At 39.3% G+C, this 17,447-nt stretch overlaps 1 protein-coding gene across 1 annotated transcript in view; it reads left to right on the forward strand.

Annotated features, from left to right (window-relative positions):
* Positions 1-17,447, forward strand: part of MYOM2 (myomesin 2) — an 85,637-nt gene that overhangs the window by 12,909 nt on the left and 55,281 nt on the right. The window contains exons 7-12 of the mRNA XM_086744739.1: positions 7,011-7,099; positions 7,180-7,230; positions 7,510-7,674; positions 13,428-13,589; positions 15,505-15,646; positions 17,187-17,386. Of these exons, the coding sequence (XP_086600865.1) occupies positions 7,011-7,099; positions 7,180-7,230; positions 7,510-7,674; positions 13,428-13,589; positions 15,505-15,646; positions 17,187-17,386 (809 nt within the window). The remainder of the gene's footprint in view (positions 1-7,010; positions 7,100-7,179; positions 7,231-7,509; positions 7,675-13,427; positions 13,590-15,504; positions 15,647-17,186; positions 17,387-17,447) is intronic.

The following is a 17,447-nucleotide window of genomic DNA, read 5'->3' on the forward strand; positions in this document are numbered from 1 at the left end:
CTAAAGATGCCTGACTGCTCTCCCACAGGTTTCTCTTCTCCACTTAAGAGAATAATGAGGGATTGTAGACCCAGAACGATTATTTACTTGCCATAGATTACAGAGTTTATTAAAATAAAATTTCTAACCTTAAATTTATTTATGTATTACTAATCTATTTTGTTTCAAAATTTGACCATCAATCATATTTTCTGTCCCCAAAAACCAGAGAATCAACATGCAGGAAATAGAAGAACATTTTGATAGTGCTTTATTAATATTAGGCTGTTCTTGTTTTGAAAACAATGGACGTATAGGTAGTGATTAAAATATATGTATTATTAATGCTTTTATACAAACACATATCAATTAACTGGATCTTCCATACATATCTTTGTGCACATATATTTGGAGTATTATTTTTTTTCTGGGAAGTAGAACCGTTGGAATTTTCTACCTATCCACTGCTCCGCTCTTCTCAGCTGTTCATTCCAAACTGCTGAGCTGCATGTCATCTGATCCGCAGCCGCTCAGAACGGCCTTGGAATTTCTTGGCCACCTTTCTAGCACTTCAGTGAAGCTCAGGGAGTGAACTTTTCCTTCTGATGTGAGTGTGATATTTATTCCTATGAGTATTTCTTGATCCCAGTGGAAAAATTCTTGAGGCACCAAAACCAGAATGTCACCTTGTCATCTTAAAGTAGTAACTGGACACAATTTCATTCCCCTTTGTTTGCTGTCTTCCAGGGCCCATAAGCCTATACAGTAAACAGATAATTTTCATTTCTCTGTCTCTTGTTTTTATGATACTCTGTGTTCAATTTACTGTATTTTCTGCATGCATTAAGTGCTATCATTATCATATAGTGCCACTTTCTTGCTCCTTTTAGGCTTCTTCATTTGGGAGCTTGAGCTCAAGGTCTCCCTTGAGCAGTAAAGAAAAGGAATTTGGAATTTCATTATATATTTTTTGCACATCTCATAATCATAGGAGAAGACATATTGCCAGCTTGCACTGGGGTAGTGATTAATCTCATCTTTCATCTCACTTCTGATAGGTGATTCAGAGGAGATTGTAAGGAATCCTCTGAGGGAAAGCTGCCGGCAGTTGAAGTGATTGATACATGTCTGATACTGTGAGGGTTTGTTTAAAATGTATTTCTTTATCCCACCTAATTTAACTATGGATAGGCACATAATACAAGAAAAGATTTCTATGTCAGAGGTAGTCAAGACTAGGATGCCTCTTTGCTTTATAGCATAGCTACAAAGTATTTTCTGCCTTAATGTATGTCTTAGTAATTAAAAATCATAACATTTTGAATTTCTTAGTTGCTACTACTTATTTAGCAACGGGTTTTTTTTTTTTTTTTGTTTATTTACTGGGAATGAAATTTGATTTTCCAGAGCTGTCTCTGCGTGATGTGGCTGCACAGTCTCACCCACACAAGGCTCAAAGTTTAGCAGTATTTTGTCTTTTATTAGAGCCCTCTCCTGTTTCATTAAGTCATCGCTTAAGAAGTGCTTGTACTTTCAGCAGAAGAGATTTGTGGCTGCATCAGCGAAAACGTGTGGCAGAGCCAGCAGAGTGCAGTGTGATACCTGCTGCCAGCAGGCAGGGCCAGCCCGCAGCACCGCCAGCGCCGCCTTCGAAAAAAGAGCTTAAAAACGGAACAAACCTTCTCTTCTAACTATTCCCATCTAACAAATGACACTGTGCAGTCGGTACCGTGCTATTTTAGTTCAATTAGGCATAAAAGGCTTGAGAGGATTTAATCTGGAGAGGCAGAGAGCGAGGCCTGCCCTTTCTCCTGCTGTAGCTGGAAGCAGGGCAGAGCGGAGGCATCGCGGCTGTCAGTCCTCTGGCCTAGGAAGGCAGAGCCCTCGAGCTGTGTAGGGTTGATCCAGTGACAAACCGCCGCTCCTGGGGCAAACAGCAGCCCCCAAATGAAATGGTCTGTGATCTTGTGACCTGTCAGTTGCTGTCCCCTATAGGCTGCAATAGTTGGGACCCTGAGGAACTGGCCACCTCATAACAGAGGTCCCCTCTTCGATAACAACAAAACCCAACCAAACAAAAAGAATCAGTCAGATTCAGTCTGACTGGAGAATCAGTACATGAGATGGTAATCCTGAGGAGTATTTCCACATTTTGATGTCGTATAGCCATAACACTGAAAATTTTGTCATTTGAATTCAAAGGAGGCAATTTTAACTCTGTGTAATTTACTGTGTTCTGCTTCCTGTTCTTGACATGCACTGAATTGTGTTCCAATTTAGGTAAAAATGTTATTTCACTCTTAACTCCTGTGTTTAAATCTACACTATGCAGATGGATGAATATATGCATTTTAAACAGATGTATCTGCCTGGGGAATACTCCCCGCACAAACATTAGCACTTCAGGACCTCATGTGGATTTAGGGCAATTTAATTTTCACAAAAAGTATTACTATCTTGGGAGAGATACAGCTCTGCACTCACACTTCATGCTATCTAAATGTTCTCTATGCATATTTTATCTGACCTTTGTAAAGGCTGGAAAACACACTCTCCATCCTGATGCAAGAACAACTGCTGGAGAGACCACCCCTTGCCTCCTGGGTACTTCAAATATTGTATCTAACTGGTCCTGCTTCAATGCACTTTACAGTGCAATTTAGGAAATCTAGGCTTTTTAGCATAAAGAGTAGATAGTTTCTAGGATAATTCTAAGTCTGAGTATTACCTAGCCCAAAAGGGGACTCAGGACCTTATGTGATTTGCCATCCTGTCCAACTTTCTTCAAAGGGTGTACTAAACAAATGTGTAGCTCTTACCCACTAACCCCATACACTTCCAATACCAGATCTGAAGTAGTCCACTGTCTACTAGGCTATCTAAGCTGGTTTCATTTATCTCCTGAAGAGTCAGGTTAAAGATCATCGTAAGGAATAGTAAAATGCTTTCAAAGCAGTGACTTCCAAAAAATGGGTAGAGTTGTTAGGACCTCTTAAATAGCAGAAAGTTCCTCAGTCGGGGAATTGTTACCTGTATGCTCATAATAACTGTAAGTACCTTGTTTCTCTTCATAAAACCAAAGGGTGTTGTAAGAGTGAGCTAAGTTATTTGGTCAGTAACTTATTTCTTTTGTTATCCCTGAGAAAATTAATTCTCACTCAATCATTGACTTCTGTCAACTAGTTGCTTTCAGACATTAAACTTGTTGGGCTAAAGAAACAACCATTTTGTGAATCTTCTATCTGTTCTAGAGACTTTTAGGATCATATTCTGTTTTGTCTACATTGGAGACCATCACAAACAGGAAAAATCTCATCAAGAGATATATTTTGCTGTTTTTTATAAGAGCACAAGGCTATGGGGAGGGAATTGAGATGAGCACAGATATATATCCATTTGTAAAGTTAATCGGGTATCTGCCATTCTGCTTCTTCATTTTAGGGACACAACTTTGCAGTTCTTGCACTCCTAAATTTCTGATGCTTTGAGGGGTCGAGCACAGACTGGGGCCTCACTTTTGCTCAGAACACACATTTCTGTAATTTCTGGATTATTCTTACGCCACCTTGTGGTTAATGATAAATCACGCCTTAGGTCCTGAATCCTGTGTAATTCTTACAGAAATGAGTTCCTATTGACTGTTTTATCTGTTATTTTGATGAAAATGAAGCCAACAACTACAGCAGATGGTGACTATTCTATAGTTTATCAGAGTTAACCTCAGTTAAGATCTGTTATATCATCCTTGTTGTCAACACTCCCTAACAACAACAAAATGTTAAAGAGCAGTTAAGTTGGATTTGACAGAAGCAAAGCAGCCTGTTTGTTTATGTAAGGGAATGGCCTAATATAGCAATGGTGGGGCAGTGTTCATCACTCAGTTATGATACGAGTGCTGTAAGCTGCCTAAATTGTGCCCAGCCCAGGGATGGATCAGCACCTCCTCAGCAATTGCAGCACAATTCCCCCAGCACACGCCCTGTCAGATGTCAGCGTGCATCATCCTCCTGGAGAGTCTGGCATATACCTGCCACTAGTGCCTAGGAGATGCACTTCTGAAATCTTCTTGCCATAGTAAATTAAATATATCCTCTGCCACAGCGGCCTCTTGGCATGGGATGGACTAATTTTCTTGTCCTTCAGGATAGGGCAGCTACTTCCAGACTGTTTTCTGGGAATGGTCCCTTGCTATCTCCTGAGCTGTGTCCAGAAATCCTTTTGGCAACCTGGCACACACCAGCCAAGGGCTGTTCTAACACATCAGCAGTAGGGTGATCAAGATCCAGTTTATGGGAACATTACCTAGCACTGTTTAATTTACCAGTACATATGTTATTAAACATAATATGTACTATTTACTGTATACTGAATATATCTCCTTAAAGTAGGGATGTCACACAGAGTGATGGGAACATCCTACAATTCCAGTACAGTCAGTTCTGCAACGTTCTTTCCTGTAAGAAATTTTTGAGATGCCTCATTTGTTGTTAGGTTGCTTCATTATCGTGAGACACTGTACTGGGCTGTGAGAAATGTATGAATTATCTAAATTTCAGTAAACTGACGTTATAACATGATCTAGGAAAGAGGTCTGCAGTTTTACTGCAGTTTTGCCTTGCTTTTGACATTTTATAACCCAAAAGTTAAATAGTGTGAAACTGGGATAGTAAAAATATTATTCTTGTTTTTAAGAATTTAGTGCAAAGAAAAGTCACCAAGTCTGACAGCTTTCAAGCAAATCCAGAATCAGTTATGCTTTATATAGATCTGTGAATAGGTATTGGCATTTTAAAAAATCCTTCCTGAAAAAAATCAACAAAAAAGTTGAATAATATTGAGCCTAGTATTTCAATTCTTTTAAGTTGTTTTTCAGACTTACTTTGCCTGTCCAGACTGTAGTTGGGTGCTCAAGGGTTTCACATTGAACTGCAGACTTTTTGGTTAAGTGGCCTAATCTTAGGACCTACCCCTCTGGCTTTGATAATTAATTGTATGATAAACTTTGTATTTTACCTCTTTATCTGGTGAAATGTGTGACTGAAGATTAGCCTCCAGGAGGAGCTGTTAGTCCTCTACTTTTAGAGAGATAAATCTCAATTTAATAGAGCTTTCATCAAGTTCTGTTTCAGACATCACAGTGCAGATAGTATCATTTTTATGATATGACACTGTCCAGAATATATGCAAGAGCTGAAAAATAGGTGTCTGATGTGCCTGTCATAGGTGCTACATACCCTAAAATTGGCATCCTGTTTGCAATTTACATCAAACACTTTTACATATTTTCTCTTCTCTCACACGACCTCTTAAAAGAAAAGTGCAACCAGAATTTATCGCTTTTATCTGGCGGTTGCCAAGAAGATACAAATTTGATCTTCTGAGAGGAAAATAAGTTCACACATGCAGAACTTTTTATCTCACGACTGGAAATTTCAGAGTGGCCTCCATTAAATGCACTACTAAATGAACTACACAGAAGGAGGATTTAATTGTGTGTGTTACAGTTGGCACTCTGATTAGCTGATGGCTCAACCTAATAGAATTTCCAAGAAATAATAAAAAATATAAACAATTTTGTTTGAAACACTTATTGTAGAATAATTGACTAATGGAAAAGTTCGAGAAAAAGTATTGAATTGGACCAAATAAAAATTTTGTTCATTCAAAACCAAAATGGTTTATTTAATATTAGAGCATTTAGTGTGTTTCTGAAAACAGAGCAGAAGTAAATTCTGAAATAATTTTAAAAAATTAAAATATAAATGTACAAATGAAATATCCCACCTTTTTCAAAATTGCTTCTTCATCCAGATTAAGTTCTTTCAGTAAAATTGACAAAATCTCATTCTACCCAAATCTGCATTTTACTAAAGCCTAGTCTAAAATATTTTTAACTTTTTCTAGTCAGTAGTCACTTACATTTATTAGAAACATACCAAATAGGTTTATTTCAGCTGTAAATTTGAATAGTTGCACCAAAATTGTGTATTTGCACATAGTTTAGTTTTCGTTCCTTTTCTTCTTTTATGTCAATAGTTCTTCTTCTGACTGACCCTATTTTAAATAAGAAATTAACTAGGACATCAAAGTTTGTGCCTATATCTTAACATCCAGCCGTATATCTGCTGATGTGTCTTCCTCTTCAAGGAAGGATGTAGCAAGTGAGACAATCCATCACTGGGTCCTATTTTACATGAAGTAACTATTTTTTTCTTTATTTCTCATTATGTTGTTCTTCCATAACAAATATATTTTCTCACTAAAAAAACCCCCACAAAACTATCAAGCCAAAACATTTATGCCCATAAGCAATTTCGATCACTTTCCCTGGTTTTGTATCACTTCCTCTAGACTGCCTAAGAGATATGAGAAAGGCAAAAAATGCCAGTATATGACTGCTGGGAATAGCCATAGAAGGAGGAATTTCTGCCAGCATAGAATCATGCAAAGGGACATCTCCAACCAGATCAGGTTGCTCAGAGCCCCATCCAACCTGGCCTTGAATGTTTCCAGGGATGGGGAGGCACCACCTCTCTGGGCAACCTGTTCCAGTCTTCCACCACCCTCATTGTAAAAAATTTCTTCCTAATGTCCAGTCTAAATCTCTCTCCCTCTATTTTGAAACCATTACCCCTAGTGTTGTCACAACAGGCCCTACTGAACAGTCTCTCCCCATCATATGTACTTTTCTTCCATGTCTCTTTCTCAAAATACGTGGCAGAAGGGCAAGATGGATTAAGGAAGAAAGGCAATAGTGAGGCTAGCATCCTCCAGCTATCTCCTTTTGATCATTCTCTAAAGGTCATTTCAAGTTTGCTCAAGTTAATGCAGCCTGCACACTAAGCTGTGATAAAACTACAGTAAAAAAACAGTACGAGCTTTATAGTTGTCTTTCATTAACATCTTACACTGTGTGACACCAGCAAAAAGCTTTGTACACTGAGGGTTGATGTGGCTTGGCTCAATATCAATCATAAAGAGAATTTGTATTTATGTAAAGAGTCATCTTTTTTCCTCCTTCCCCTTTTCAGAGCTGATTTTGATGATTCTGCCACCTATTCAGCAGTTGCGACAAATGTCCATGGGCAGGCATCAACTAATTGTGCTGTGATTGTGAGAAGTAAGTCCTATTTCGTGATTAAAACAAGAAATAAATATTATGCTCATGTCATTGAATGTTTATTGTATATTTGTTTATAGGGTTCAGAGGGGATGAAGAGCCTCACCCAGCTGGGATAATGCCCTTCCACTGTAAGCTTTTTTTTTCTTTTTGCTTAGATAGTTTATGTACTCTTGTCAGAGTAATGTTTTACAGATGAGAAAATCAGACACAACTTTCTGCTTCTAACTTTGCTTTCAAAGCATTCAGTTACAATAGGAGCTGTACTGATGCTTTTGCTTTCCCCATTGCATTTCTAGATCAGCATACAGTATACAGTGCTCCATCTCCTCTACAGATCAGACATTAATCTGTTTGTGCCAAGTACAATTTACTTATACTCAAAATTGTTTTCATTTTCTCATACATAGTGCCCCTGTCGTACGATGTTTGCTTCACCCACATTGATGTCCAGTTTCTGGAGAAGTTTGGAGTCACCTTTGCAACTGAAGGTGAAACACTGACCCTGAAGTGTTCTGTGTTGGTCACCCCAGATCTGAAAAGACTACGACCTCGTGCTGAGTGGTATAGAGATGGTAAGTTAGGACACTGAATAGGAGCTACCTGGAAAATGCTGAAGGAAACACCAAGGACACACATCAGGCTTAGAATACGAGAGTCTCTGAACTGAATTTGGTATACAGCAAAAAAAAATCTCTGGTTAGAATTTATAGACATACACTCTCTTTCAATTAAGTGGCTTGGTCAAACTTTTCTTGAGCACACATTTACAGCAACAGGAGGTAATCTCATATTATCTAATAACTCAATAGTTGGAACATTTACTGAGTAGGTGGAAACTCAAACCCACTTCCTAGATTTGACTATGATTTATAACTGAAAGCTGTGCCCACTGAGCTGAAGGGTACTCACTGAGCAGCAAATTAAAGTTTGAAGCACTGAGGTGTGGGTGTGGGCCTCCACTTTCATCTTACTCCAGCATTTATTGTGAATTTTTTATTAAAAGCAATTTAAAGTATAGTGGAAAAATAGAATCATAGAATCATAGAATGGTTAGGGTTGGAAGGGACCTTCAAAGGTCATCTAGTCCAACCCCCCTGCAAGGAGCAGGGACATCCCCAACTAGATCAGGTTGCTCAGAGCCTCATCCAACCTGGCCTTGAATGTTTCCAGGGATGGGGCATCCACCACTCTCTGGGCAACCTGTTCCAGTGCTCCACAACCCTCATTGTCAATTTTTTTTTCGTAATATCTAATCTAAATCTACCTCCCTCTATTTTGAGATAATTACCCCTAGTCCTGTCACAGCCGGCCCTGCTGAACAGTCTTTCCCCATCTTTCCTGTAGGCCCCCTTGAGGTACTGGAAGACCACTATAAGGTCTCCCCAGAGCCTCCTCTTCTCCAGCCTGAACAGCCCCAACTCTCTCAGCCTGTCCTCATAGGAGAGGTGTTCCAGCCCTCTTACAGGAGCCAGGCCTGAAACACATACCTTTGCTCTGCTGTTTAAGTGCCGTGTTGGTAGGCTGCTTTCCTTCCTCTTTTGTCAGTGAGCAACTATGATATGCGAGGTAAAGTAGTCTTAACTGGAAGTACTGAAAATAACATCACTGAAGCGTATCATATACTCTGGTGGTTGGTACACGAACCCTACGTGGGTAGTTTTGTTCATCCTACAAAAAAGGTCTGGAAACATAAAACTAACTACCCAAAGTTTGGCAGATAGCAGGCTATTTTAGATATTTAGCTCACCACTTTTCACGAACCACAAGCTCGGTGTAGATTCTAAAGTAAATATTCTGTCTGAGGATTTAGGGAAAGCCTTGGTTACTTGTGAATGGTGAGACCTTTCCCCAGGGGCCCACATTTGATAATGACAGGCACCCAAGACTGATGTTTGGACTGGTCCCAGACAAGCTGGTAGAAATTCCTGTAGCTGACAAAATGTGGTGCATGTACTAAGAAGTGACAGTCATATTAAGTCAGTCAAGAAAATTCAAGATTAGGAAAATCAGAAAAAGGACTCTTCTATTGCTACTAATTATGCCTTTTGTTTCATGTACATCACATTGTTACATAGATTTCCATCCAATCCTTCAGGGAACAGACTACTACTCATTATTTCATTCCTATTAGTCCATCACTGTGGATAGTTCATTGTGTTGTTACTAAAATAAAAATAGCTTTTTTTTTTTTGTTTGTTTGGTGAATAACCTAAAATCTAGGTCTTATCCTTGAACTTGGATTCTGTTCCTGTTGAAGTGTCTCCTACTAAGCTCACTTTCTTGAGGTGCCAAACCTCTGACATTTTGGGTTTGGAACTTCAGCCATAAGGAACTGTTAATTTTCAAGGATTGCCCCATATTGTTTCACTTTTCATCCAACGTGGATTGTTCTTGCGCTATGGATAGATGAAGAAAAGCTTATGGCTTTTTCAATTTAACCCTTCACAATGCCAAAATAATTCTCTCTTGGTATGTAACAATTTTATACTCTTTGTTTTCCACCTTATTTGACTTAAGTTTACCTTCCCTGTGAAAACCTGAGATGACAGGTTGGTCTCTTTTAAACCAACAGGTTTTTGATTGTGAGTCAGATAGGCCCTCATCCCATTAACCTACTTATGTTATAGAAAATAAGGTGATACAAACAAGCTTAGATTTGTCCTTCATTGCACATACATGGATCACAATATTTCCAAGGTGTGTGCAGGTGCATGAACTGGCAGAACTTGTTCCCAAACACAGAAGGAAGTCATGCACTATGAACCTCTGCTATGTGCTACAGTTTCCTGTGTTGAGTCTCTTGAAAGCTGGAGGCAATGCATAAATGTAAACAACAAGAAGATTAATAATTTGTCCAACATAATGTGCTTTAGACATTCTGATTTTTTTTTTTAGAGGTAATAGTTAATTCTGCTCTTGCATTAAGACAAACTGTATTTTCCTAATTTTTTTTTTGTTTGTGTTTATCAAATAGTAACAACAAAAGCCCAGAGATGGATTTGTATGATTTACTTCTAATAATTATACACAAGAGAAATATGTGTTTATCCAGCATTAATAAGTTTCACGCGAGTGAACCTCATTGAGGATGTCTACTAGACTCCTACGGGCATATAAGTCAATTGAATCAAATCTTCTAAAGTGGTTTGGGATTTGACAAATATGAATATGATGTCTATAATTCATGGCCCACTTAGAACATTTTGAGATACTGAAAGAACAAAATCAAAATAATACTTCAGGAATGCATACCTAATCTGGATATAAGTTCAGCTGGTAACAGGAGCCTTCTGTTATTGATCTCTAATGTAATATAAACATTATAAAGCTATATTTGCCAGCTTTCTTCAGCCATTTGTACTGTAATCTAGAATAAAATAATTGAATTCAGAGGGAAAAATAATGGAGTGCAAAATTTATCTAAAATTTGAGCAAATAAAACACATGATGAAAAGAAGCTTCAGTTGTGGTGGGTTGGCCCTGGCTGGAAGTCAGGTGTTCACCAAAGCCACTCTATCAATCCCCTCCTCAGCTGGACAAGGGACAAAATACATAACGAAAAGCTTATGGGTGGAGATAAGGACAGGGAGAGATCATTCAGCAATTACCGTCATGGACAAAACAGACTTGGGGAAAATTAATTAAATTTATTGCCAATGAAATCAGAGTAGGATAATGAAAAATAAAATAAAATCTTAAAACACCTTCCCACACCCCTCCCTTCTCCCCAGGCTGAACTTCACTTCTGATTTTCTCTACCTTCTTCTCCTGAGCAGTGCAGGGGGACGGGGAATGGGGGCTGCAGTTGTCTCTGACACATTGTCTCTGCTGCTCCTTCCTCCTCACACTTTTCCCCTGCTCCAGTGTGGGGTCCCACCCACTAGAGACGATCCTCTGCAAACCTCTCCAACGTGAGTCTTTCCCATGGGCTACAGTTCTTCACAAACTGCTCCAACCTGTGTTCCTTCCATGGGGTCACAAGTCCTGCTCCGGTGTGGGCTCCTCTCTCTGCGAGTTCACAGGTCCTGCCAGGAGCCTGCTTCAGTGTGGTCTTCCCATGGGGCCACAGCCTCCTTTGGGCATCCGCCTGCCCTGGAATGGGATCCTCCACAGGCTGCAGGTGGATCTCTGCTCCTCCATGGACCTCCATGGGCTGCAAGGGGATAGCCTGCTTCACCATGGGCTGCACCATGGGCTGCAGGGGAATCTCTGCTCTGGTGCCTGGAGCACCTCCTTCCCCTCCTTCCTCACTGACCTGGGTGTCTGCAGAGTTTTTTTTTCTCACATATATTCTCACTCCTCTCTCCAGCTACTGTTTTCCCCAGCATTTTTTCCCCCTCTAAATAAGTTATCCCACTCTTGCTGATGGGCTTGGCTTTGGTCAGTGGTGGGTCCGTCTTGGAGCTGTCTGGCGTTAGCTCTATCAGGCATGGGGGAAGCTTCTAGCAGCTTCTCACAGAAGCCACCCTGTAGTCCCCCGGTACCAAAACCTTGCCACACAAACCCAATACACTTCAGTATATAGTAATTCCCCACTCTTTTTATGAATTCTCATCAGAGTAATATTTTAGGAAAAATATCTCATGCACTGACAATAGCATGCGAGGCTTGAGTCCCACTGTCTCCAAGGGTTAGCCTTCTGCAGATTTGTTCCTTGGTAAGTGCTGGGAGAAGTGACAGAACACAACACATGAGTAGACCAGGAATTTGAGTAGTGAGACCCCGTAATTGTAATATTATTGTGAGGTTAATGAACACCTGCTGTATTAGAACTTCTGAATATGTTTGTGGCCTCCAAAATTTACTCTTCTTCTGGACTTCTCTAGAAAGTCATCCATCCAGACTGCATTAAAATAGAGAGCTCCTGCTTTCTTAGTGGATCTAGTGGGTCTTTGGCCTTGTGTGATGGAAAGAAGTTTTTCTGATCTTACCAAACGTGACTGCCTCCATAGTTTCTGGTCTCAAGTACACACAAAAGGTGGAAATTGATGATTCTGGCCTTAATAGACAATATGGACGTGCCTAAAGTTTCTATATATTCAAACTAGAGTGTCTACCATTCCACTCAAGCTTGAAGTTTAAATAAGTGACCTGCTTTTCAGAGGTGCTGGCCACTCAACTTCCTTTTATTTTCTTCAGGATTTTCCACAGAACTCATGCATTTGGTAAAGTTTCTAGGTGAAAACATTTTCTGATTTCATTTAAAGTACTTCATGTCTCTCTGTGCAAAGTCTCCGTACCATTGTGACATGCATGACAGAAAGGGGACATGCAGATTTTCTAGGTAAGAATCTCAAGATTAAGGATCTGAGGAATGTGGGAATTGGAAGGAATGTGACTGAATTTACTTTGTCTGCTTCTCAGAAAACAACTGTATGCTTAGGCAATTATGTAATTTACAGCTGTAAGTTTTACTAGCATGTGTCTTCCAGATGCTTTATTATTTGAATGTGTATAATTTTTTATACCTTCTTGTGCAGTTCAGCTGGTAGGTGAGAAAATGGATTCCTTTGCAATTGTTAGAGTGTGCTCGAAAGTGTATCTAAGCAATAGACTAATAAACATTTATAAATATTCAGCTCCTTTAAAAACAGTTCTGCTGCATTGATTACAATAAATTAGTGTGCAGTAGGTCTTAGGGAGTTAAAAATAAAAAATAATCCAATCAATTATTAAAAAGGGTGATATGAGAAAGTCCCTTGGCTAGCATAAAATATCCTGCTCATTCTTTTGCTCTGGTTTCACCAGGCAATCAAATTAATTTGCATTAATCATGGGTCACCACCTCTCACCTGTGAGAGATTAAAATTTAATTTTATTCACTGCTCAACAGACATACCTTGAAGATTTAAATTTAGTGTATAGTTTTAGCAGTCTTCAGATTAAACTGAAATCTGGTCTTTAAACTTGGAGAAAGAAATTGAGTAAACTGACATTTGACCTGAACAGGTAGCAAAACTTAATAGAAATGAAACAAAGTTCGACCCTGCATTCATTACAGAGTATGACAGGTTTTCATGTCATTGTTTCAAAATGTGGACAATATTTTTCTCTGTTTGTGTGTTTAAAATGATAGTGATGGAAATTGTGTAGTTGGCACTGCATAGAGTACTCTGAGACCTCATATTCTCTAAAATTCACTGATGAAATAACTTCAGAGAGATGCAGCTTTCTCTTTGTAGAGTTTTCATAGCATCAAAGCACCACCACTCTGAATAAAATTGACATAAATGTTAGTTTGTGTCCCTGATTAGCACAGAGCCGCACTAGGATGTAGCCTGTTCTGGCCAGCATAGTAACATGTCTGATGGGTCTTCTCTTCCAGATGTGCTGATAAAGGACTCCAAGTGGACAAAGCTGTACTTTGGAGAAGGCCAGGCAGCTCTGTCCTTTACCCATCTGAACAAAGATGATGAAGGTTTATACACCTTGCGCATGGTCACAAAAGGTGGAGTGAGCGAATACAGTGCATACCTGTTTGTCAGAGGTAAACTTTTCATCTCTTTCTTGGGGAGAAATTAAAAAGAGTAGTAGAAAGATTACTTTTGTTAAACAATCCCATGTAATGACTGAAGTACAAGAGAAATCCAACCTCGTGGTATTTCATAGTCATTTGATCGATACAGTAGCCTGTGCTACTGTAAAAAACAATCACCTTACATCAATGAGGAGCTTCAAGAAGAGCATGCTCCTGAGGACATTTTATTTCCTGAAGAAACAGAGAAATCATTCCTGTGAAGAAACAGGTTATTTCTTTCTTTGCCATCTCCTTTCCCGGTAGGAAATAAACATCTTTGCATACTACCAGTCCTCACTGATGGTTTTAACTCTAGAGATTGCCAACTGGGAATGAGCTTTGTTGGACATTCTCATATCTTGTGTCTGGCCTTAAGAGGGGGCACAGGAGAAAGCAAAAGAAATATCCCCACTACTATACCAGTCATCTCAATAATCAGAGAAAGGAAGCAAAGTAATAAATTAGGTCACTGAAGAAATAGAGTTTTCACAAAGGACATAAATAAAAGCAGGTAAATGTATTAAAATAAAGGTCAGAATTTTCCCTCAGCTTTGCATGCACAACTCTCAGTGAAGTGAGAATGAGCTTCCACATGCACCTGTGAGCAGAACTTAGTTTTCACTTTTTAATTTTTTCATTGAAAGATGAAAATACCACCAGCTGAGCAGTTCTTTCACTCTCTTAAATACATTGGATGACATCCTTGATGGTAGCGAACTGGAGCAGTCCCACTTGAGGTCATTTCAGTGGTATTAATTTCAAACCTTGTTCTTCTTGGAAATGTATTGGAACATATGTGTCTTGCAGAAGTGTCATCCAGACAGTTTGTGTGGGGCGGAGGGGTATAAATGCTTTTTCAGGGAGTTGATTTCCATCTTCCTCACAGGACTAGTGCAGGAGCTTCCTCAGCTTTGCAGTATAGTCTGAATGAGTCACTCTGCCATCCTAATCTCATTGGAAGCAATTTGTTAAAGCTTTCTATTTCCTAATTGCCATCTAAGAAAGAAAGTACTCAGGTGAAAAAGGCCCACTAATGTATAATGACTTTCCTATAAATTTTTATGGTAGTGGTGGATCAATTTTAACACTTCTGTTGTCCATTTTATACCATGTTTGATCCCTTTGTATGCACAGGACTTGAGCTACATCCTCTGAAGTCTCTAGTGCCCTCTGTTGGCCTTCCTTTTGCCTTTTTTTATGTAGGCTGTGATCTGATACTGAGCACCAGTCACCTCACAATTTATTGCAATTAGACTCTATGAATTTAGACTCTATACAGGATGTTTTTCTGTTATAGAAACCTTTCAATGAGGGGAGAGAACTCTACCTGTTAGGACACTTCGTTAGGAGTTGTGGGTCCACATCAGTCAACATCTCTCAAAATGAAGCCACAGAAGGGTATCTTAATGGTAGAAAGTTGATTATGTATGCCTGTTGGTATTGTAAGACTTTAAATAAAAAGTAGCCTTAGAAATGTAGTGTTTACAATATATTTTTTTAATTCCTTAAGAGATTTCTTTTCCTCAGCTACATGTTCTTTACTAAGGATTTTCGTCTGATCAGTAGCCCACTGTGCTTTCAGTGGGAAAGAGCATAAAAAACACATGGGGTAGTTGGACTTTTAATTCTCATGAAAAGTAATGGGTGTTTGATACCTAAACTCCTTTTGTGCCCTCAAAAATATCCCTGAACATTTTTATCTGTGTGGAGATGTAAACATTATGGGTCTGATTCATTAGTGCAGTGAATTTGTGTGTAATGAACTCTTTGGGCTCCCATTCGTGTAAACAAATGGCACAGTGAGCTGGAAATCTTCCCTTTTTTCTTTGTGGTACATTTCAGAGGAGTAAGAGTCGAAAGTGATTTATTTTCATTTGTGGTCCAGATGCTGATGCATTGATCGCAGGAGCACCAGGGGCGCCGATGGATGTTAAATGCCATGATGCTAACAGAGACTATGTTATTGTTACCTGGAAACCACCAAACACAACCAGTGAGAGCCCAGTCATTGGATATTTTGTTGACAAGTATGCAAACATTAGAATTTATTTAATTCTATTCATTGCCAAAAGCATGTCTATACTCAAGAAAAAACCCCACCATTATGTCCTTCCATATATGGGTTCTTTAGATATACTTTTACAGATCCTAGGCACTGGAATTCAGTTGCCTACTGTGTCAAGTTACTTGATTGGTCCCCAGCAAACTTTTAGCCCAGATGATCTAGTACCTTCCTAGGCAATTGTGGGCATGATCTGGGAGTTAGCAAGGGCCAGGGGCCATTCCCAGTAATCACTTGCAGGCAGTCACATTTTATCAGACAGTAAAAATGTTCAACAGTATGGATGTAGCCAAATCAGAGAATGAGCCCTGGTAATATTTAACTTATAGAAGCCAGAATCCATGGGTATCTTGAATTAGATTTAGTATCTTTAATCTGTGTACTGTAAAAGCTGAAATCTAGGAATTATTACATTATCTTTTTATTTCTGCCTTAAATGTAGCACAGCAGGAGCACAAAGCATGGTCTCCTGGGAGCTAGTAGTTTAAATCACAACAGCAGTCCTCTCTCCTTGAGTCTGCTTTGCACTTAACTGGGGTTTCAGCTCAGTGCAGGCAGCCCAGGATCAGAGAATCCAAGCACTATTTTGAAAGTCTCCTCCACTGAAGTGCATTCTTGCCCCTTGTAGCCAGAGAGGAACATCTGATCCTTAGTGTCTGAAACTGTCAGTCAGCTGCAACATTTGCAGCTCATTGCTGTTTTCTACCTTGTAATCTGGTCTAGTTCAGAGACAACTGTCTGGAAATTGCTGGAAAATGTTGGCTTATGAATGGCAGTCAGTATGAGGAAATTAACTTAAGCCCTGAGAACTCTACCATTTATATCCAATTTGTACAGTGCATAGATCATGAGAGCATTTCACCTTTGTCTGTGTGTAATCTTGTCAGCTGTGCCTTATGGTATTTTGCTTGGATTACTACAGCACCAAGGAACCCTTGATCATGACCCTATTTTTCTTGGTACTGCCAGGGCAAAAGGCAATCTTCTCCACAAAAGTTTGTAGTAGTAGGACAAAAAACAGATATGTGCACACAAAGGAGCCAGTACAAGGACATCATTCTGCTTCTTGATGACTTCTACACATTGTGGTCCAGCCATTGTTGGAAGGAAAAGCACAAAGACGCTTGCTTAAAAATTTGACAAGAAAGACATGCGTAAGATTAGGTGAATGTTGCAATTTCAGCATGTTCTTTGGAGATGCATGCTAAAAATAAAAGTGACTAACTTGTTCTTTAGATGACAAGAAAGAGAACCAAATAGAAAGGAAGCAGAGGGAGTTGAAAAGGCCAAAAACCATGCAAGAAAAATGACATTTGCAATTGCATTATGAACAAATATAAGCAAGCTGGGAATTGGTTGTCTGACCAGAGGAGTGTGTATGAAGTGTGTGTCTTTTATTAATGAGGTGTATGGTTTAGTTTGTCAACTCAATGAGGATAACTTCGGTGATTTTGTATATTTGTTGTGGAATGATACTTATAAATGTTGTCTTCTGCTATTCCAAGATGTGAAGTAGGTTTGGAAAACTGGGTCCAGTGCAATGATGCTCCTGTAAAAATCTGCAAGTATCCCGTGACTGGTCTTTACGAGGGACGGTCTTACATATTCCGCGTGAGAGCAGTGAACAGTGCTGGCATTAGCAGGCCTTCTCGAGTCTCTGAACCAGTTGCAGCTCTTGACCCCATTGACCTGGAGAGAACACAAAGTAGGTTATGCAAGGCTGAAACAGATGTTGAATATTTGATCTTTTTTTTTTTTTTACAGAT

Source organism: Chlamydotis macqueenii, chromosome 3, assembly GCF_036417535.1.
Source record: "Chlamydotis macqueenii isolate bChlMac1 chromosome 3, bChlMac1.mat, whole genome shotgun sequence".
Classification (NCBI taxonomy): Eukaryota; Metazoa; Chordata; class Aves; order Otidiformes; family Otididae; genus Chlamydotis; species Chlamydotis macqueenii.